The 21585-nt window shown below is 43.8% G+C and overlaps 1 protein-coding gene across 1 annotated transcript in view; it reads left to right on the forward strand.

Annotated features, from left to right (window-relative positions):
• The window catches only part of CSMD2 (CUB and Sushi multiple domains 2), a 597675-nt gene that overhangs the window by 299523 nt on the left and 276567 nt on the right, over nt 1-21585 (forward strand). Inside the window, exons 9-10 of the mRNA XM_039231736.1 lie at nt 294-418; nt 9504-9625. Of these exons, the coding sequence (XP_039087667.1) occupies nt 294-418; nt 9504-9625 (247 nt within the window). The remainder of the gene's footprint in view (nt 1-293; nt 419-9503; nt 9626-21585) is intronic.

Raw genomic sequence — 21585 nt, forward strand, 5'->3', positions numbered from 1 at the left:
GGTATCATCCACCCACTCTTAGTGTCCTAATTGGTACTTATCTCAGAGCATGGCTGTTTTGCTCACAAAGTCACCTTTTAACTGAATCCTAAAACCATTAAATGGTCCAAAAAAAGAAGATGAAGAGCAGATACTCCTTTCAATGGAGATTTTAAGTGATGAAACAGTGGAACAGAGATTAAGGGCCAGAGGAGAAATAACGTCTAGTGCTGTACTTCTCTATGGAAGCGGAAAGCACTTGGGCGGGCCCGGCGGGCCCAGGGCTGAGCTCACAGACACGCCTTGTCTCCCAGGTTAGGATCCAGCGTCCAGTTCACCTGCAGCGAGGGCTACGACCTGCAAGGGTCCAAGCGGATCACCTGTATGAAAGTGAGCGACATGTTTGCAGCCTGGAGCGACCACAGGCCAGTCTGCCGAGGTGAGGGTGCCCTGGGAAAGGGAGGCTGGCCAGGAGTTGGGCTGGGTGTGGAGGGTGGAGCCCAGCTCCTGGGCCCTGAGGTCCAGGCTCTCATCAAGACAGGCTCGCTTCACACTCACTGCGCCCCAGGCCTTGGGCCCTGGGCTCATTGACTCATTAACTTATTACATTTAATTAGCACCTTCTCGTATCAAGGCCTGTTCTAGGACTGGGAGATACAGGGGTGGGGACGAGAGGCATGGCCCCTGTCCTGCATGGACCTTACAGCCTAATGGGGAAGATTTATATGTAGCAGGTTGCTAACTCCTTGCACAAAGACATCACAACTATACTTTGACTGGAAGGGAGGTCACCTTGTATGATGCTACCCCATCTCTCCATTATAACACATATACACCCCAAACTCTGTTCCTCAATGCCTTTGTTTCTGTCCATGTACTCAGCAATAAACAGACCTATCAACTCTAGAAGAATACTCTTAGTGTGGCGGGGGTAACATGGACCATGATATCAGAACACTTCTCCGTGGGACTCTTCTTAACCCCGCACCTGGACATCTTGTTCTCAAAGGCCCTGCCACCCACACTCAGCTATTACAGGGACTGAGGCTGGGCTGGCTGAGCCCCTATCCCTCAAATCTTAAAACAGTATCTTGAACGTATTCCTTCAGTGGGACAGGACAGCAGCTGCCTCTGTGGTAGAGAAGCCCCTGGCCTCACCCCCCCAAGGCAACATTAGCTGGCTTTTAATTTCTTATGCTCTGTGAGCATCTCTCTTCTACTGTTTGTGCGCATGCCTATTGCTCAGTTCTCAGTGCAAGAGGAAGCACCCTCTCTGGAGTTTGTGAACAAAGCCAACAGTTGCCTTTTATTTTTTTTATAATTTATTTATTTTTAAGAGAGAGAGCACACATGAGTGAGGGGCAGAGAGAGAGGGAGAGAGACAGGGAGAGGGAGAGAGAATGCAGAGCCCATAATGGGACTTGAGCTCAACCAAAGTGGGGCTCGAGCTCACCTGAAGCAGGGCCTGTGCTCACCTGATGCGAGGCTCAAACTCACAAACCGTGAGATCATGACCTGAGCCAAAGTCAGATGCTTAACCGACTGAGCCACCCAGACGCCCCAACAGTTGTTCTTTTGAGTGCCCCTTTGGAAAAGGAGGTGCACTGCCTACCATAAAGTTATATTCCTATTTTGAGGAGGAGATGCTTTGCCTGTCTCCAGGCTCACTCACCAAGATGAAATTTATGCACAGAAAGGGGTCCAGGAGAAAGAGCTTGGATGATGACTTCCCTCTGAGGAAGGGACAGAGTAGGAGCTGAGACCCACTTCCTTTTTTTCATGGGTTGATGAGTAATCTTGGACAAGGGTCATGAAAATCCCTTTGAAATAAGCCTTAAATGTATTAATTCTCACTCAACTTCAAGGTGGCCATGAGCCACAATTAATAATGTACTTTTTGTTCCCTCTGATCTTAGCTATATTATTTCAAAGATTCCACTTAGCTTAGATATTTTTAAAAGCAAACCAAAGAAGAGTCATTAGGTATAACTCTCAGCTTTGCCATCGGTTAGCCATGGGCAATTTGGCGAATCATCTATTTTCCCTGAGCTTATTTTCTTACCTGTAAGTGTGGATAACAGTACCTACCCTGCCCATCTTGTGTTAATGTGGTCAGATGGAGTTGTGGATGTGGAAACATTAAATGAATCAGGAAAAGCTTGACAAGAAAATGAATATCCTGACTCTGGAACACCAGCTCTATAGAGCAAGGACTTCTGTTTTGTTCACTGCCTTGAACAGGGCCTGGCACATAGTAGGTGTTCTGTAACATATGTTGAATGGATGATTGAATTAATGAATAATCACATAGCAAACACTCCATTTCCAGGGAGCCCAGAAACCAGCTGTGTACAAGGCATAGAGCTATCAAGTATGAGGACCAAGGGACCCTTGACCAATCTGTTCTTTCAAAATTCCTTCTGAGGAGCCAGAATAACAATGCCTTTAGGCCATAGTGGAATCTGATCTCTCCCAAGACCTTTTCATTGGTGAAAGACTATTTTCTTAGTAACAGTAGTGATTTAGATGACTCTGCCCAAGGTAGGGAAGGACTGTTGTTTCAGAAGGAAGTTCACAGTCAAGTGATCACACTTATCTTTTCCTTCAGACATGTTGTGTGTCCCACTCAGGTCATCTCTGGTGATTTTGACACACTGGACTCTAAATTCTCCACCACACTGTTAACTGAGTTTTGGGCTAAGCTTTACACATCTGTTCTCATTTCCTCCTCTGCCACTGGGAAGTGGAGGAAAATCATGGAAAACAAAGCCAGTCAGAATTGCATTCAAATCCAGCCATCACCACCGTTTAGCCGCGTGTCCTTGGACTAATTTCTTCTCTCTGAATCTTCTCTCCCTTTCTCTTTCTCCCTCTTCTAAAAAGCAAGGGTTGTAGACCATGACTCATGCATTACCGTGAGGACTAGACGAGGTGGCGGCTTTGAAAGCGCTCACTGGGAGATGATCCGGGTGTGTCTGCGAGGCTTGTGCACACTGGTGTTTAGTGTCAGTTTAGTTTCAGCAGCTGAGTTCCATCTGCACACAGCTTCCCCTGGCCTGGGAGCATACCCTCAGCCCCTAGGGTTCACAGATCTTTAGAAGCCTGTTCCCTTACTGTCTTGGCCAATCTTCCTGCAATCACATAGCTCCAGAGGCACACAGACTTTGATGTAGATCACAACCCTGCCGCCTATTAGCTTGCTGGCCCCGGGCAGGTTCCTGCATCATTTTTAGCCACAGGGCCCTCACTTGTGAACTAAGAAAACAAAACCTCTTCTTAGTGCTGGAAAAATTTAAACAAGCCATTTTATGGAAGGTGACCAACACTGATTGTGGTGGAGAGGAGATTCTCAGCCCAGGTTAGAATGCCACTACCCTCTCCTGTTTTCTCTCTCCAGTATCATTGGGAAGCAGGAAGAGAAGAAACAAAGCCTCCTGGCTTTGGACTTGGATGGCCTCCCCTCAGGCTTCCCTAAAGGCCAAGGCCTGAGACAGATATCAGATTCAAGCGTTCCTCTTATTTTGGCCGTTTTGAAAGTTTTTCCTTTAAAGAAAGCTCTTGTTTTTAATTAGTTAGAATTACTACCGTAATTGTAATTTTTTATTGAAATTTAACTGAACCCCACTTTAAGAATAAAAAGGGACAAAACTCTTTGAATTCCAGGATAACTCTGCTAATAAGCAGGTTATCAAAAAGATCATATTCTAAAGAGGATTCGCCACTAATAACAGTGGTATTATTTTTCCTCTAATGCATTTAAAATATGATTTGATTTTAAATATTCATTTTCCACACAATTAATTCTACTAAAACATGAGGCCTGGCAAATAATAGGTTCTCAACAAATGTTGAAGAATGACCTGAATGAATCGGTGATTGAAATGAATGAGCAATATAGGACTGTGCCCTCATTTTGGAATTTGAAATTAGGTATTCACAGGTTTCTCTTTTCTTTCCGTCCCACCAAAGAAATAAGTTAAAAAAAAAGTTTCTAATTTGACTCCTAGACAAGTTTCATCAACCAAAGTACATTGAGGACAACGTGAAACCTTCTCATTCTCTTCTGCCCCACATAGAGGCAGGGTCATAAAATATAGAGCTTGTAGGATTTATTTTACAAATGGAGCCCAATATTTATTTTTTTTTTAAATTTGTTTAATGTTTATCTATTTTTGAGAGAGAGAGAGACAGAGCACAAGCAGGGGAGGGGCAGAGAGAGAGGGAGACACAGAATTCAAAGCAAGCTCCAGACTCTGAGCTTTCAGCACAGAGCCTGATGTGGGGGCTTGAACTCACAAGCCATGAGATCATGACCTGAACCGAAATCAGAGGCTTAACCGACTGAACCACCCAGGTGCCCCTGGAGCCCAATATTTAAAAATAAGCTTTTGCAGAAGCCTAATAAATAGAACAGATACAAATGGAGCTTTTTCCATTGAAGTAGGAGAAGGGGATTTGGGGCTGCCCCTTGCTCCACCCCTCTCAGCAGCCTCTAAGCTACCTCTGAGGAACCCCGAGGCTCCAGGGAACACTGTTTGTAAGCCACTGATAGAGTGAAGAGGACCAAATTGACAACCAGGAGACCTGGGAGCCTGGTTTCTTGTGACCACAAATTGGTGTTGACAGAGAATAGGAACTGAGTACCAGCTCCAGATGAGATTCAGGTACTGAGCCATAGAGTAGATACTCCACAGAAACCCATGCATTATTTTTCTCCATTGTGGAGAAATCAACTATTTGCTGTACAAATATATATGTATATACACAACACATATATTTATGCATACTTGTGTATCTGTTTAGAATAGAAGGCTTTTTGGTGGATAGAACACCTGACTCAGGATTCAGAGACCTAAGTTCAAGTTCCAGCCTTGCTGTTAACATACCATATGGTACAGAGAAAATGACCAAAATGCTCTGAATCATCTCCCTCATTCTCAGAAGATGGGAGTGAAATGTGGGAAATATGACAGGTGGCTCTCTTCCTTCTTGGTGGCCCTCACTGGACTGGCTTCTCAGGCCCACTCCTTAAACACTGATGTTTGGAGTTCTGTTTTCATCCTCTCTTCTCCTGCCCCCTCCCCTCTCTCTCCACTACCACCCCTACCCCTACCTTCCTCTCCTCTCCTTTGTAGTTATTCCCTCTAGGTGATGTGCTAACTGTGCCAGAATATGTATATATATACGTAATAATGATAAAGCTCCCATTTATTACACTATTTATGCTTGTATAAACCATTGCAGTATGCATTTTTCATAATTTCTTTGAAGAAAGTAGCAATATCCATATTTTATGTTTAGCTCAAGCGTGGGGTGGTCAACCTTCTTGCCCAAGGCCACAAAGCTAATGAGTTGAGCTGGATTCAAACCCTGACTCCAAAGTCTCTATCTTACTTGAAAATGGCACCTGGACATCCTTTGGAGTTAATATACTGGATGGAACCACATAGAACAACACCCTCTTCTCCACTTTTTGGTAACTTTTATTATGATTTAATTGTAAACTCACAATTTACATGAAATGTGCAAAAGTACACTCTTTACCTAGATTTAGACAACTAATTTTGAGGAGTTAATGAACAACAAGGAGGCTGAGAGGTAAGAGAAGAGTCAAGATGAACACAGTAGCCAACGGATGTGAATTTCACAAAGAGAAAAGGATCAGTAGGGTCAGATTCTCCAGAGAGGTCAAGTGTAGTAAAGGCCAGAAAGCAACCAGTGGGGTTGAGTGGCTCAACTGAGTGGCAAATGTTTGAAGTTGCCTCTGTAAGAAATTGTCAAAGAAGCTGCACAAAGATAAGGGAGACGGCTGACTTGCACTAAAGCTTCAATTACTGTGGAAACCATGAATCTACGTGGCATAATTCATCAGTGGCTATGCTCATGGACATGATTGACCTTGGGCAGGGACACTAGATCTCATGAGGAGGGGCTGCACTCTGAAAGGCAAAGAAGCCATCTCTCTGTTGAAATCTGAAGGGAAGAAGTAGATGAACACATAAGCAGACAAGAATGCAGATTTGGGGTATGGGAGAGAGGCTGTGCCCATCTCTCTCATCCGCAGAGACTAAAGCAAGGTCACCAACTGATAGTGTAGGGAAGCGAGGGGAAGGGTGAGAAGTCTGGGGGAATATAGAAGGCTTAAGTCTTTGAGAAGAGCATAGAGCTAATGGCTGAGTCACTGGGCAATATCTAGGATTTCTTGAGGTGGGTAATCATGAATTAATAGTCATGTCAATCTTCCTATTCATGTGCGTTTCCTCTAGCAAAGATCTGTTGAATGGGGACAGGGCCTGGAGAATGTAGGTTGAGGGGTTCATCCATGATTGCTGTCATCCATGCTGATAAAAGGATAAAGGAACAAAAGACTTGGGTGGGTCTGTAAGAGAATGGTCATAATAGTGGACCCTGGGATCAAAGTTAGATAAGGGCAGAAGAGAGGATGGGGAACTATGGCTAAAGAGAAAATGTTGGTGTCTATGGGATAAGATCTCAGTGAAGATCAAAGGAGAGTTCCTTGGGGGAGTCAGCAAACATTTGCAGAAGGAAATACTGGGAGGTGGGAGAAAGCTGTCCACTGCACAGGGCTGCCGGGGAAACACCAGCCTGGGGACAAGGGGACAGGCTTCAATCAAGGCAGAAGGTGGATGGGAGGTTCCGAATGATGTCGCAGCTGCACGTCAGGGTTTATTTGCTTTAGAATTGGTGCTGGGGATGTGGTTTGAGAGGCCTGGGGAGAGGGCAGAGAGGAAGGCCAATAGCAGGAGAGGTGTGAGGCAAGGCAGCATGGAATAGGGTAGGAATAAGATTTGGGGGGAAGACAGAAGGCCAGAAGCACTAGCGTCTGGAGCATCTCCCTTTCTGGTGCCTAGTTTCATTGCCAGAATTGGCTCTGGGTCCCACTGGTGTCTCCCTATAGCAACTCCCACTGGGTTGCTATCTGTGAAGCTCAGGTACAAAATGCTCTGGAGAAGTCTCTCCTAGAAGCTATCCAGAAGACCATTTGATGGGAAAAGGCAGATCAAGAAACACAAATGTGTTCATTCATTCAGACGTTGTCTGAACATCTACCATTTTGCCAGCCTGTGTGGGTGGCATCGATGAGCTGTCCATCTGTCGGTGGGATCCCAGGGTCTGGCTGCTCAGGGGGATGTCTGTCTGTCCACAGACCCCCTGACCCTACCCAGAAAGTAGAAGGAAAAAGTGCTCTATTCTGCACCTATTTTAAGGTGCCCCATGTTAACTGTCTGCACATTGTAATATTTTATTTAAGGCCTTCAAAGCCCTTAAAGTGGTAAATGCCTTTTTGACCTGTTCTCCCTAATGACCTTTAGCATGTTTCAACAGAATGCAAATACCATCTAATTTTCAGAAACAAGTGCAGGATAAATTGAGTCTGAAGCTGAGGGCTTTTAAGGCGACAAAAACTGACTTTCCAGAAGGGGTATAAATGGTGCTGGTGGAGACCTGCAGAAACTTCCTGCAGGGGTAGGGTTCTAAATCCACAAGTCCTCTTTGCAAAGGTGGGTGAGATCATGGTTTTGGTTTTGATGGTCTTTTTCTAATTTAGGTAGTAATGTTGTCAGCCATGGGGGAAAAAATCCCAAGTAAAGAAACCAAGGAAAGTAGGAAAAAGACCTTTGGCCTTGAGAATGAATGAACATGGTATCAAGAGTCTGACAGTCCCCTTTGTTGGACACTGATGACGTCCCAGACCTGAATGAGTCTTCACATTCAGTATCTCACCGAATTTCATGCTCATCAGGCCTCGATGAGGTGCTTTCACTAGCCCCATTTTACAGATGAAGTAGGATCAGAGAGGCTTTCCAACTTAACCAGGCTTAACCAAGCAGCAAATGGATTTAAAATCCAGAAAGCTAAGCGAGTAAACTCCACAGCCTGTGTTCTCTTTACCATGGTGGACTGCCTTCAGGCCCAGTTGTATCAAGTACAGACTGTGAATCTATGAGTTTCCCAGCACAGAGTTAGAGGCACAGTCAGATGTGCATGAAGGGAACGGAGTAAAGTGTTCCCCTAGGGCTTTGTTCAAATTTGACTAAACCTTTGTTGGAGCTCATATGAGAGATCCTTCTGGTGCATGACTGGGGCGAGCCACCAGAAGAAATGTCCTCTCTGAAGGCGCTGAGCTAGTAGAGAAGGAGTATTTCTGAGCTAGTGGCCTCTTACAGATAACCCTCTGGCAACACTTGCTCTGCTTGATCGTAGCTATTTTCATTACCTATTTCCTCCACTTGCTGGTGGCCCTTTCCAGAAGAGTTGTGTCCTAGATATTTTTCTCTCCCCACACTCTGCCTGGCCCATAATAGGCACTCAATAAATGTTGGACTGAGTGAATGCAGGAACAAGAGCATGGAATGAGCAGATTACTTATGTCCGGGGGCTGTGGAACCTGCTTGCCAGGCCCTGGAAGGAAGGCTTTCCTGGGAAGGGTTTATCATGGCCGTTATCCATATGCAGAGAGGAGCCCTAGGATATTTTGCCCCATCAGAGGAAACTAGGTTTGACACCACTTTCATTTTATATACTTAAGCTTGTTGAGTTTGCCCACTATTTCTTTACTGTTAGGCACTTTGCCTACAATTAGGATAAATTGCCATGTGGGCAGCAACAGAACAGACTCATAGAACTCTTTATTAAAATAGCTGAGCACTAACATTGAAGAATGATGTGGCCAGAACCAAAGAACATGTTTTTAAAGGAGGCAGACACCTAGGTACAATGTAGTACCTTAACTGTTATCAATCACTACTTAATCTAATTAGTTTAGAAGCTATTTTAAAGAGCTTAATTAGATTAAGCTGTGATTGATAACACTTTATATCTACTTGAGTAGAGCACTTCTTTTAATTCACCTTGAATCTTTATGCTTCCAGTCAAAAGCCTGTTTCAGACATGTGCTGAGTGTGGGGAAGGAATTGGGAAGTACTTGATTAGCACTGAAATCACTCTGGGTGCCTAGCACCGGACTGAGCTGGGGGCCTTGGCAGAGTCCTTGGGTGCAGACATTCTGAGACCTCTTGGGGTGGCCTTGACAAGGACGTCCTGAGATTCTACTTCAAGGAGGCTGAGGGCAAATGGGGAAACACAAACAGGTCAGCAGAGCAAGGAGTGAGCAGCTTAGCAGGCCCACAGGTGCCTGGAGCCCACCTGGCTTTAGGTCAACATGGGGAGTACTAACCCCATACCCTCCCGGGGAAGATGAGCTGCTCGATCACAGTAGAGCCAGGCTAGGGAGGCTTGCTTACCCTGACCATGGAAGTTCATGATTGCCTCCAGAGCAGCAGGTGAGGACACGTGGGGCCTGCCCCTACCCCCGTGTTCCTGGAACTGTGACTTTCCTTTGAGCATGCTGAGAACTGGGGAAGGAAATAGGAAGCAGGTTATGTCTGGGGAGGATTGTACAGACTCCAGGCTCCTCTGGCTCTGAGGGGGGTGGGGGGGGGGCAGTTAGGAACTGGATCTAGTCTAAATTAAGATGCTTGCCTTTCATCTCCTCTCTGCAGCCCGCATGTGTGATGCCCACCTTCGAGGCCCCTCAGGCATCATCACCTCCCCTAATTTCCCTATTCAGTATGACAACAATGCACACTGTGTGTGGATCATCACAGCACTCAACCCTGCCAAGGTAAGGCTGCCAGGGAGGACGGGGAGTGCCCTGTGGGCAAGGCTGGGCTGGGGACAGTTTGTCTACAAGGGGTTTTAAGCCCAGAACTTGGTTGTGGTAGATTCTCTGCAGGCAGGTCCTAAAAATTGTTTTTATTAAATATCAAGTAGTAAAAAAGCATATTTGTAAAATATAAAGAGCATCAATACCACAAACAACTGCATAGTCATCTCCCAACCTAAGGGAAAAAAAACCAGAGTTACCTTAGTGATTTGTGTCCCTCACCTATCTCATTCCATTCCCTATCCCTCAGGTACCTTAACTGTGTACTTATTATTCCTCTGCTTTTCTTTATAATTTGCATGTCAGTGTGTGTCCTTAAAAATACATTGTTTAGTAAGCAAACATTTGAACTTTGTATAAACATAATTGTGTTGTATGTATTCTTAATCAACTTTACTCAAAGTTGTGTCTCTAAGATTCATCTGTGTTGGTGTGTGTACTTCTGCACCACTGTATACATCTTTTCATATGTTTATTGCACATTTAGTTTTTTCCTGTGCAATGCCCTTTGTTCTCTCATAAATTTTACAAGTATCTTGCCAAGATCCACAAAATAACCTGTTTGAATCTTTATTTTAATTATAACAAAACTACAGATGAACTGGAGAAGAACTGATATCTTTATGATACTGAGTCTTCCAGTCCATGAGTATGGTATATCTGTTTCCTTAGGGCTTCTTTATGGCTGTCAATAAACTTGTGTAATTTTTTTCCCATTATAGATCTTGCCCATTTTGTAATCTATTTACTCCTAGGTATCTTATATTTATTGTTAATGTTGTAAATCATATCTTTTAAAATTCCATCTTCTCCCTAGTTACTGCTAGTGTTTGGAAATACTATTAGTTTTTGTTCTTTGATTTTTTTAACATAGCAACTTTTATAATAATTTATCTGTGAATTATTTGGGATTTCTTCAAAGGGCGAAGAACGGTTTTATTTCTCCCTTCCTAATCTTTATACATTCTATTTTTCTTGCCCCAACGTTCTGGCCCTCCAGTATAATATCAATAATTGTGATGATGATAGGCACACTTGTCATTATTTGATGTTAAATAGAATGTTTTTATTTTATCATTAAGTATGATGTTTGCTGAAGTTTTTTTAAAATTTATAGCTCCTTTCTGACCCTAGCTTTCTAAGCACTTTTATTGTAAATGAATGTAGAGTTTTATCAAGCACTTTTCTGTATCTATTGATATAATCATGATTTACTCAATTTTCTTAATGTGGTGAATTACATTGGTTGATTTTTCTAATATTAAACCAACCTTGCATTCCTGGCATAAACCAAATTTGATATTTTAGTATTATCATTGTTATAAATGCCGGTATTTGATTTGCTAATATTTTGTTTAGTAATCTGCTTCTATTTTGTTAGTGAGATTGGCCTTTGTTTTTCATATTAACCTTGCCAGATTTTTTTCATCAAGATATTGTTAGCCTCATAAAATGATTTGGCAAGTGTATTCTCTCTTTCTATCCTATGGGGTTATTAGCAAAGATTGGAATAACTTCTGCCCTGGAAGTTTGGTGGAGCTTTTCAGCAGAACTATCTGGGTTTGGTGTTCCTTTGTTGGAAAATTTCAAACTATAGATTTAATACTTTTAATGACCAAAGGACTACTAAGATTATCTGTTTTTCTTCAGTCTCTTTTAGTAAGTTTTCAAATTTATTGGCCATTAAGTTGTGATACTATCTCTTACTATGTATATTTTATTCCCTCTTTTATTTCCAGTTTTGTATCTTTAAAAATCAGTATTTCTAGAGGTTTCACATTTTTTATTCTTTGCAAATAACCAATTTTGGTTCTGTTAATATTTATTTTAATATATTTATTTTTTACTTCAGTTTCTTTCCTTCTGTTATATTTGGGTTTATTCTGTTACTCATTGTTTTAGCATCTTAATTTTGATGCTTAATTCTTTATTTTTCAATCTTATTGAAGCATCTAAGATTGTAAGTTTCCCTCTGAGGACTGTTTTGGCTATATTCCCACTAGTTTTTACATGCAGTGTTTCTATTATACTTTACTTAAGACTATTTTCCAATCTATTATTCTTTTATCTTTTAACCATGAGGTTTTTTTAGAAATATTTCTTAATTTCCAAATAAAGGATTTTTCTAGCTGTTCTTTTGTTACTGATTCTAAAGCTCATGGTTGGAGAACATTGTCTGTATTTGAATCGTTTGAAATCTGTTGAGATAATCTTTTTGGATCAGAAATGTCATTTTTCACATATATTCTTTGCATGCTTAAAAAAATTAACTGTGTTTTGCAGTTTTTGTGTTCTAATATTTTCATTACATCAACCCTGTTAATTGTGCTTACAACTTTTATATCTTCATTGGTTTTGTCTTCTTGATCAGTCAACTGCAGAAAAAGGCCTATTAAAATATCCCACTATGATAGTAATTTGCCTATTATTCCTTGAAATTCTGTCAGATTTTGCTTTATATATTTTGAGACTTTGTTATTGGATATGCAAGTTGAGAATTACATATCTTGCTGATGAATTGAGCTTTTTCAAAACTAGTTGTATAATGAGTCTCTTTACCTATAATAACGTTTTTTTACTTTAAAGCTTTTTCCCCCGGCTATTCCATCAGCTTTTTTTTTTTTTTTTTTTTTTGGTTGGGGACAGGATTGTTTAACAAATCTTTTTTGTTCTCTTGCTTTCAACCTTTCTACTTCCTTATGCTTTATATATGTCTTGTGTATAGCTAGATTTTTAAAAATCCACTCTGACAATTCATCTTTTAACTGGAAAAGTTACACCATTCAAATTATACTGTCATTTCTATTTTTTAGTTACCCAGGACATATTAATATGCATACTTAATAAAATCTAATGTAAATAGTAATTTTATGTTCCTCTTGTAAAATGAGAGGTCTTAGAGAATTTTAATTACTCCCTCCCAATTCATACTCTTTGGTGTGTGTTTTAATGTTGCCTTTCTTTTTCTCACAAGTCATTATTGTTCTTGTTTAATAAAACTAATGTCCATTTAGATTTACTTGGACATTTACCACTTTGTTCACTATTCCTTCTTGTGTATGTAGTCCTTCTCTTTGGAATTTCTTCCTGTCCAAAGTCCATGCTTTAGGATTTGTTTTCTTGTTGATGACAAACGTTCATATTTCTTGTTTTTCTTAAAATGTCTGCTCTCCCCTTGTTCTTGAAAGAACACTGGTATTCACCAAGTTTTTGATTCTTGGTTGATAATCATACTCTCTCTGCACATGGAAGTATTCCAAAGTCTTCTAGCTCCCATTGTTGCTGTAAGCTTATTGTCATCCCTTTATATGATATTCTTCTGGTTCCTTTTATGGTCTTTTCCTTGTCTTTATTGTTCTGCAGTTTCATGATCAAGTGTCTAGTTGTGGATATCTTGGTATTTATCCTGCTTGACTTCATTAAGCTCTTGAATCTGTGAATTGTATCTTTCACTGATTTGAGAAAATTTTTAGCCGTATCTTTTCACCTGTTTTCTCTCCTTTATGCTCTCTCTATTCTGCTCCTGAAAGTCTGGCAAAGCATGTTAATCTTTCTCACCCCAACTTCTTTGTTTCTTAAGTTCTACCATATTTTTTTAATGTTGGGTTTTTAAAAATTATTTTTGAGTGAGAGAAATAGACAGAGCACTAGCAGGGGAGGGGCAGAGAGAGGGAGACACAAAATCTGAGGTAGGCTCCAGGCTCTGAGCTGTCAGCACAGAGCCCGATGCAGGGCTTGAACTCACAAACCTCAAGATCATGACCTGAGCTGAAGTCAGATACCTAATCAACTGAGCCACCCAGGAACCCCAGCTTCTACCATTTTCTCTCATTCTGTTCACTAATTCTCTGTTAAGCTGCATCTAATCTCTGTTGAATTCATTCACTGAAGATTTGGTTTAATTTCAAATAGCACCATTTTTATTTTATAAGGTCCTATTTGGTTTTTTAAAAAATGTTCTTGATCATAATTTATAGTATTTTCCCCCTACTCATATGTTTAGATCCCTTTTTAATTCTATAAGTATGTCACACATATTTATTTCATATTCTGTATCTGTTAATCCCAAAATCTGAAATCTTTTCAAGTTTGACTCTGTTATCTGTTGTTTCTTACTGCTTGCCCCCAGAACTATTTTTCCTTCTTTTTTCTGTCTGTAATTCTTAACTATGGTTAGAATCATAAACCTTGTCGGTGGGACTTCTTTGAGACCCGGGTAGAAGGTGGTGTCTTCCAGAGATAGCTTACGTTCGCTTCTTCCCAGTGCCTGGTGGCATTAGCAAGCCAGAAACTTTTTGATACTAGATTCTCAGTATGACAGTTTCGAACCACCCAAGTAATCTGCACATCCATGTGAAGGCAGACTTACTGTGAAGGGATCTCAAGGGAAGTTTTCTGTTTGCTGTCCCCTCAGTGTCAAGGTCTCAGAGAAATATCAGCCTCCAGATCCACTCAGAGGGCTGTAGTGGCAGGTGAGAAGGCAGGCAGGCTTATTGCTAGCTCACCCTCACAATAAGGGTGCAGCATTAACTATCCCAGCTTTATTCAGGGGTGTCATACTAGAGTTTCCACCTTGATGGATCCTGATCTTTGTCTCCTGTTCCCTCTTCCCCACAAGGCCCTGAAAACCAGAGCTCTACTTTACCAATGTTTAAAAATGCACTCAAAGCCAATGCCAGCTTCATGCTCTAAGTCACACTTAAAGTCCCTACATTCACTGGGTTTGGACTCTGAGTATTCTTACTTTATTAGTCTGCTCAGGCTGCCATAACAAAATATAACAGACTTAACAAGAAACATTTATTTTCTCACAGTTCTGGAGGCCAGAAGTTCACAATCAAGGTGCCTGAAAATTTGGTTTCTGGTGAGGCCTCTTCCTAGTTTGTAGATGGCCTGCTCCTCACTTGGCCTTTCTTCTGTGTGAATCCAGAGAGACCCTCTGGTGTCTTCTGCTCCTTTATAAGGACACCAATCCCATTGGATTAGGGCCCCATCCTTATGACCTCATTTAACCTTAATTACCTCCATAAAGGCTCCATCTCCAAATTCCATCACATTGGGAATTAGGACTTCAACATATGAATTTTAGGGAAATATGATTCTGTTTCTAGCACTTACTAATTTGTAAAAGTGCTTTTTTCCTTTTAAAATTTTACTCAGTGTTTTAAAATTTTACTCAGGGTCAAGGTGCTTAGAACCACAATACTGGGGACAATGGAAACACATTTTCTCTGCAAGGCATTTTATACAGAAAGACTCCATTTCATCAGACCATTTGATGATGAACCTAGTCAGTGGGGAAGGGTACTTTAGCCACATGGGGATGGAGGCTGGCCCAGAAGAAGGACTTATTACCACAAGGTTATTAAGTTGTTGATGAGAAGACTTTCTTGGGTGTTGTTAAAGATACTTATCTCTGTTTTCTTTTGTACTTGAAGGTGAAGTGCAAGAGAAAGTGTAGGTAAGGCCTGAGGAGTTTCTGAGAAACAATTTGATTCGCCCTCCCCTCCCCTGCCCAGAAGAGCTAGTGTTGGCGCATGTGTGAAGGTCAGTGGCCCCATATCGGTCACTCCCTCGCATGTCCTGCAGGAGTTCACACCAGCCAGGGTTCCTGAAACAAGCCTTTCCAAAGGATATACCCTCAGAAAGAAGCTGTGGAAGAGGATGTTCCTGTCATCTCCATGGGTGCTTTGTGGGCTTCAGGTAGTGCTGAGGATCAGAAAGGACGAAGGGGTCCTTTACTGACACCACACTGGAGGAGAGACAGGGAGCATTGAGTGCAGAAAGAAGGGTATAAGTGGGGCAACTCAGAATCCATGACGGAAGAATCAGAACTGCCTTCCTGCAAACATTAGGGGAAATGCATAGTGTGTTTCTCCCCCTGCCCACTAGCTCACAGGAGAGATACAGTTGTGTCCAAGGACTGCCTGTCCAACTGCCTTTGGAGCATTTCTCACAGCAAAAAGCAGTCTCTTCAAGTTCACAGTATGTCATGAGATGAGCACTTTTTCATTTGTTGACTATAGATATGATCTCTGCCCTTGAGGAACAATACATAGGAGAGAAGACAGGCATGTGAATAAAAAGCTAGAATTTGGGTAAGTGCTGATGGAGGGGTATTCAGTTTGCTATCTTGGAAAATGTTGGAAGGAGCCACTAACTGGAAGGTCAGGGATGTTTCCACAAAGGAGGAGACATTTGAGCAGGATCTTAAAGGACGAGTTGGCTTGGAAATCATTATCTCAGAGTAGATGCTTGTGTAAAGGCACTGAGACGGGGGAACACCTCTCAGAACTGAAAGTATGATCCAGACATTCAACATGTCTGGATCAAGATGAGAATGGGAAGGTCATAGCATCCAGATCATGGTGAGCCTCCATGCTTGGCAGAGAGGCTTGGGTTTTGTCCTGAAACAGATTTTTAAGGGTACAAGTGTTAGACTCTGGAAATAACTGTAATAGTTATGTCTTACTGTATGCATATCATGTGCTGAGCACTGAGCTAAGCCTTCTGTATAAATGATTTTATTTCATCCTCTCATAGCACAATTTATTAGGTTTTAAGAGACCTGCCTTAATGGATGAAGAACCTAATCATGGATAGGCTGAAAGGGTAGGAAACTTAGCCATAGTGCATAGCCAGGAAGTGGCATCACCAAGATTTCAACTTGGTCTTTGTGACTCCACTGCCCATACACTTCAGTAGCTGAGCTATGCTGCTGGATGGAACAAGGTCCCAGAGTAAATGGGAGGGTATAAGACTGACAGCCCTGGGATCAGCCTTGGGAAGGATGAGAGTCACATCCTTTCTTCTGAACCAGAGCAATAGGAGGGAGGTCTGAGTTTTTGCAAGATCATTCTGGCAACAGTGGAGAGGATTTGAGAGGGATACTGGAGGGAACGAGCCCAGTTAGGAGGCAGAAGCAGTTACTCAAGTAAGAAAAATGGGGGCATCAACCAAAGACTTTGGAAACATGGAAGGGGAGACAGATTTAAGAGAAATGTAGGGAATGGAATAGGACTTGGTGGCTGGCTGGATGTGAGGATGGGGGAAGAAAGAGGGTCTTACTCAACATTGTATCCAGAGTGACTAGCAGAGTACCTGGCACATAATGGGCACCCAGCAAACATTGATTCAATGAACAGATGAATAATGACTTGAAACTGTCTGACTTTGCCAAATGGGAGGCTTTAAAAGGAAATGAAAGAGGAAGAATGTGTTTTGCAGTGGTCAGGAGGAAAACATGGTGCATTTGAAGTGCCCTTGTTTCACCCAGTGACATTTGGATATACCCGGTTGGAAACCAGGTCAGTCTGGGTTCAAGAGAGAGATGTGGGTGTTACTTCATCAGCACATGGGTAAGAATAGAAGCCTAAGGAATAGACAACAGTTTCTGGAGAGAGTGAAGAGAATAGGAAGATTCTGAATGGATATGGGAACACCATCCTTATAGATGAAAAAAAATACAGTGCAAGACACAGAGGAAGAGCAGTGTAAGGTAGGAGAATCACACCACAGAGGGAGGAAGAGTTTCCAACCAGAATATGTCTGACAGTGGTGGTGATGAACAATTCTTGTTAGGAAAAGGACTGAAAAGAGACTGTTGCCTTTGGCCTTGGAAGAGGACCTTTCAGTGAAGCTTTGGGGGCAGAAAAGCTATGGGGCAGGGAGTGAATGGATGGGAGGCGAGGCTCTAGGGACAAGGAGCTTCGACAGCCCTTTTGGTAAGTTTCAAGGTGACATAAAGGAAGGAGAAAGGGCATGAGAGGGAGGTAGGGTGGACAGGAAGTTTGGGGCTGCTCAGACTCTTGGTTTGTTTAGGATGTTGGAAACTGGAGTATGTTTGTAGGCTGAGGGCAGAGCAGGCAGAGAGGAAGAGTGAAGATGTAGAAGGATCTGAAGTAAGTGAGAGGCACATAAGTGAGAGGTTCCATTGCAAAGAACAGGTGAAGAAGGATGGTGTTAGGAGGAGAAGCTGAGGTTTTGCCTGCAAGTGTGCAGAGCAGGTCACATGTCCCTGCCTCTCCTTATGGTCATGAGATGATTTTTCATCCTAGGCACCAGATTTCTGTGGATGTGAGGACTCTTCCTGGAATTCCACCTCCCTTAGGCCCTCTGCTGGCTGAGTTTGAGAGGGAGCTGGGAATGTTCCAGTAACTAGGACCCTTCCCCCCCAGGAACCATAAGAAGGTCCAGAGAGAAACGAAATGCTCTGGTGTGGAAATGGCCAAGAACCTATGTCAAGACACCAGCACTGACTGAGCACCTGTGGGCCGTGCAGCTCTGCACTGTGGGGACAGGAACTTAGTCATATTGGGAGGCAGGTGAATGGTAGGTCTGTACTCAGTAAACTAATAAAACAGTTACAAATACCCCTTCCATCCTCCTGGAAGCTTAGCATATTCAAGGAGAAGAGACAAGGCTCAGAGCAAGTGACCCAGCCTACTCCAGATGGCTCCACATTCTCCCTTTGATTGAGTTATTCTTGAGAAATGTCAGCCCCACCTTGGCCATGTGGGCTACCTTGGTCCTTATAGTCATTCTACCCACAATAATATTTCCAAAATTTGGTTAACCATCAAAAATACCTGGAGAGGCTTTGAAACACAAATTCCAGAGCTCTTTGAAGATATGATTCAGTGGATCTGGGTTGGATGCCTGGAACCTGTACCTTTATAGGGGGCCCCAGGTGGCTCTGACCATCCAAGCTTGTGGATAAACAGCCCCTTGCCTCGCAGCAAAGTGCACAGGGCCCACCTGTCCCTCTGCCCTCCCACTCAGGCAACTCTGGCTTCACCACACTGAACTCCTGATTCATAGACACACCTAGCCCTTTAAGACCTCTGTCCAGACACATCCTACCTCAGTGTGCCTTCCTTTCCCCTCCAAATTCCTGTCCCCCTTTGAGACCCAGCCCAAATACCCCTTCTTCTGAAAAGCCCTCCTAGCTCAACCAGGTCTTGGTTCTCCCTCGGTTCCTGTAACATTTCGTCAGCACCTGTTTGTTGTCTGTGTGCATATCATGTTGCGCTGTGTTTAGAATCTCCTTCTCTCGTAGCCCATGGGTGCCCTGAGAGCAAGGATGGCATTTTGTTGGTTCCTTCTTCAGTTAGCATGGGTCCTTGGCACAAAGAAGGAGCTAAGCAGGTGTTTGAATGTGCAAAGAACTGAGGGAGGAGACTGGTCTCTGTGTCAGGTAGCTCCTCAGGTCCAGCCTTGCCCACATGGAGCCTGGGAGCCTCCTCCTGTGAGGACCTCCTCCTGTGAGGACCTCTCGGTTGGGTCTCCCAGAAGACACGCCGATGACATTCTTGCAGTCAGAACTGAAGCCCAGACCCGCGTCGGTGCCCCCTGCCTGCACACATCCTCCTTTCTGCTGTAGCTCCTCAGACATAGGATCCAATTTGCATGTGAACCTCACTGGATTTGAACCAGAGAGTCAAGCCACCTTCGCTAGAGAGGAAGTAAAAACAAGGCAGGGGAGACAGAGAGAGGTGGGAGAGGGAGGGCGGTGGGCCACAGAAGGGAGAGGGAAAGAAAAGCTCATGTTATGAAGTTCAAAGCCAAAGATAACTGTCTTTTGATTGTTCTCTCCTTAGGGATTACCGGTGTCCCTCTCGCTTTGTAGACGCGCAGAATTGAGAAATCACACCCCAGGCAAATGATCACTTGCTAGTGCAAATGTCAGGAGCACATTCATTGGCCCATTTGTTCACTCACTTATTCATTCAGCAAACATGTACTCATGACCTGTCTGTGCTGGGCCCTGTGTGAGAGGCTGGCTCGCTACCGGAGGGGTTTCCCCCAAGTGCCCCCAAGCCCATTCCTCATGGCCTGACGTCTAGAGAGGGACGCTTTAATGGGCTGTGGCCTCGGTGTCCCCACACCCTCTCCTCTGTTCTTCAAGGCAAGCCCTGCCCCTCCGCTGGCCAGGACTCTCTGTGGCCCTCATATGTGCCCCATCCCCATGCGTCCCTGATGCCAGCACCCGTCCATGGGCTCCTGTGTCTCCTCTCCTGGGCTGTGAGGTCTCTCGGGACAGAGGCCACATTTAGCTTGCCTGTGGCTGCCTCTCCAAAGGCCAGCACTTGGCAAGTGCATTTTAATGGTTGAATGAATAAGTGAATAAATGAATTCATCAGTCAGTGTGTGGATGAGCCAATGAATGGTTGAAAGGCTTTGTCACTACTCTCAGAGCCTCCAAAATTCAACCTGAGGTAGTGACCAAAGTTCTGGAACCTCTGAAAGTTCTCAGTCTCTGCCCCTGGGCTTTCTTTCCCAGCCTCCTCCAAAGCCTCCTCAAGGGTACTGGAGGCCACTCTGCTTCAACTCCCAGGGTTAAGGTCAGCCTTCCCACTGGCCTCCCTTCCTCCCCAACCTCAAGAGCTACCTGTCCAGCCCTGCCCTGGGCCCTCAGCAAGACCCCACCAGGAATCACCACACAAGCTGTGCCCAGGAAAAGGGAGTTCCCTCCCTTTCATGGAGCTAATGGTCAAACTGACAGCAGCACTAGTAAACCAAGGCTGGATGGGCCAAGGTCAGCCCTCAGGGGCTCAGAGAAGTGCTCTGCGGCAGAATAGGGAAGTAAGACTAGAGCAGATCATGGTGGAAGGAAGCTCTGATGAGCTGGGAAGGGGCAGGTAAGGCCATTTGAGCCTAGGATTTCCTTGCCGAGATGCTGAGCCTTACTCTGGGGATCGAGAGTTGGCAAACTTTTCTGTGGTGACAAAAGCCTTTCTTCAGAACCTGTAGCCAGTGGATTGTGATTGGTTCGGCACTGCAGAAAATGCCTGCACAGAAGCTTCAGCAAAACACACTTTATTCCTTAGAGACCAAAGGCCCCGAGGTGAAGAGTCCAGGGCTGGTTTTGTAATTCATTCAGGGTCTCAAACACCTTCTGTTTTTCCCTCTGCCATTCTCCGTGTGCAGCTCTTGTCCTCGTGATCACAAGAAGGCTGTTCCACCTGGGTCCTCACATCTGTATTCCAGGAAAGCAAGGCAGAAAGTGGGGAAATGCTCTGAGGGCTCCTCAGCTCATGTCTCATTGCCCAGAATTCTGCTGCTTAGCCATCCATCCTTAGCTCTGATGTTAGCTAAGTATGTAGCCGCACTCCGAAGTCAGAGTTCTGTTAGGTATGAGTAAACAGAGGGGCAGACATGGAATAAACCACAGTCCATGGCTGTCACAGAATCCCCAAACATGAACTAGATCAAAAGGAACTGCTTTGGCTGGAGGAGGGCTCTGCCCACTCTGGCTCCCTCTCCACCTGTATTGGTGGGCACTGAAGCACCTTCACAGAACCCTACAGTGCCTAGGAAGTCGGTTTGAAAACTCTTGCTCTAGGCCAGAGATCAGCACATGTTTTCTGTAAAGAGGCAGATGACAAATATTTTAGGCTTTAAGGACCATGTGAAGTTTGTTACACATTCTTCTTTGTAATGGTTTATTTGTTTTTTAAATCTTGTAAAATGTAAGAACACTTCTTAACTCAAGGGGCCATACAAAAACAGTCCACAGGCTGATTTGGCCCAAGGACCATAGTCATCCAGCCCCTACTCTAAGGGATCCTAGGGCACAGAGCTTTGGGTACAGAGTGAAGGGAGCCCACAGGGAGGCTGTTACAAAAATTCACTCATTGGACAAAACTGTCTCAGGCTGAGTCTCTTGGATTCCAGCTTCCAAAACACAATGCTTGTGAGCAGCTAGATCCTCTGCAGCCTTATGGAGGCATTGGGCATAGGCTGGCGGGCCTGGGATCCCTGTCCTTTGGGAGGCCCTGGGCAGTGTTCAGGAAGCAAGGACTGGGGCGCCGGGGTGGCTCAGTAGGTTACGCATCTGACTTTGGCTCAGGTCATGATCTCAGGGTTTGTGAGTTCGAGTCCCACATCAGGTGATCAGGGTTTGTGAGTTCGAGTCA

Source organism: Hyaena hyaena, unplaced genomic scaffold (assembly GCF_003009895.1).
Source record: "Hyaena hyaena isolate Hyena2069 unplaced genomic scaffold, ASM300989v1 scaffold_3, whole genome shotgun sequence".
NCBI classification, from domain to species: Eukaryota; Metazoa; Chordata; class Mammalia; order Carnivora; family Hyaenidae; genus Hyaena; species Hyaena hyaena.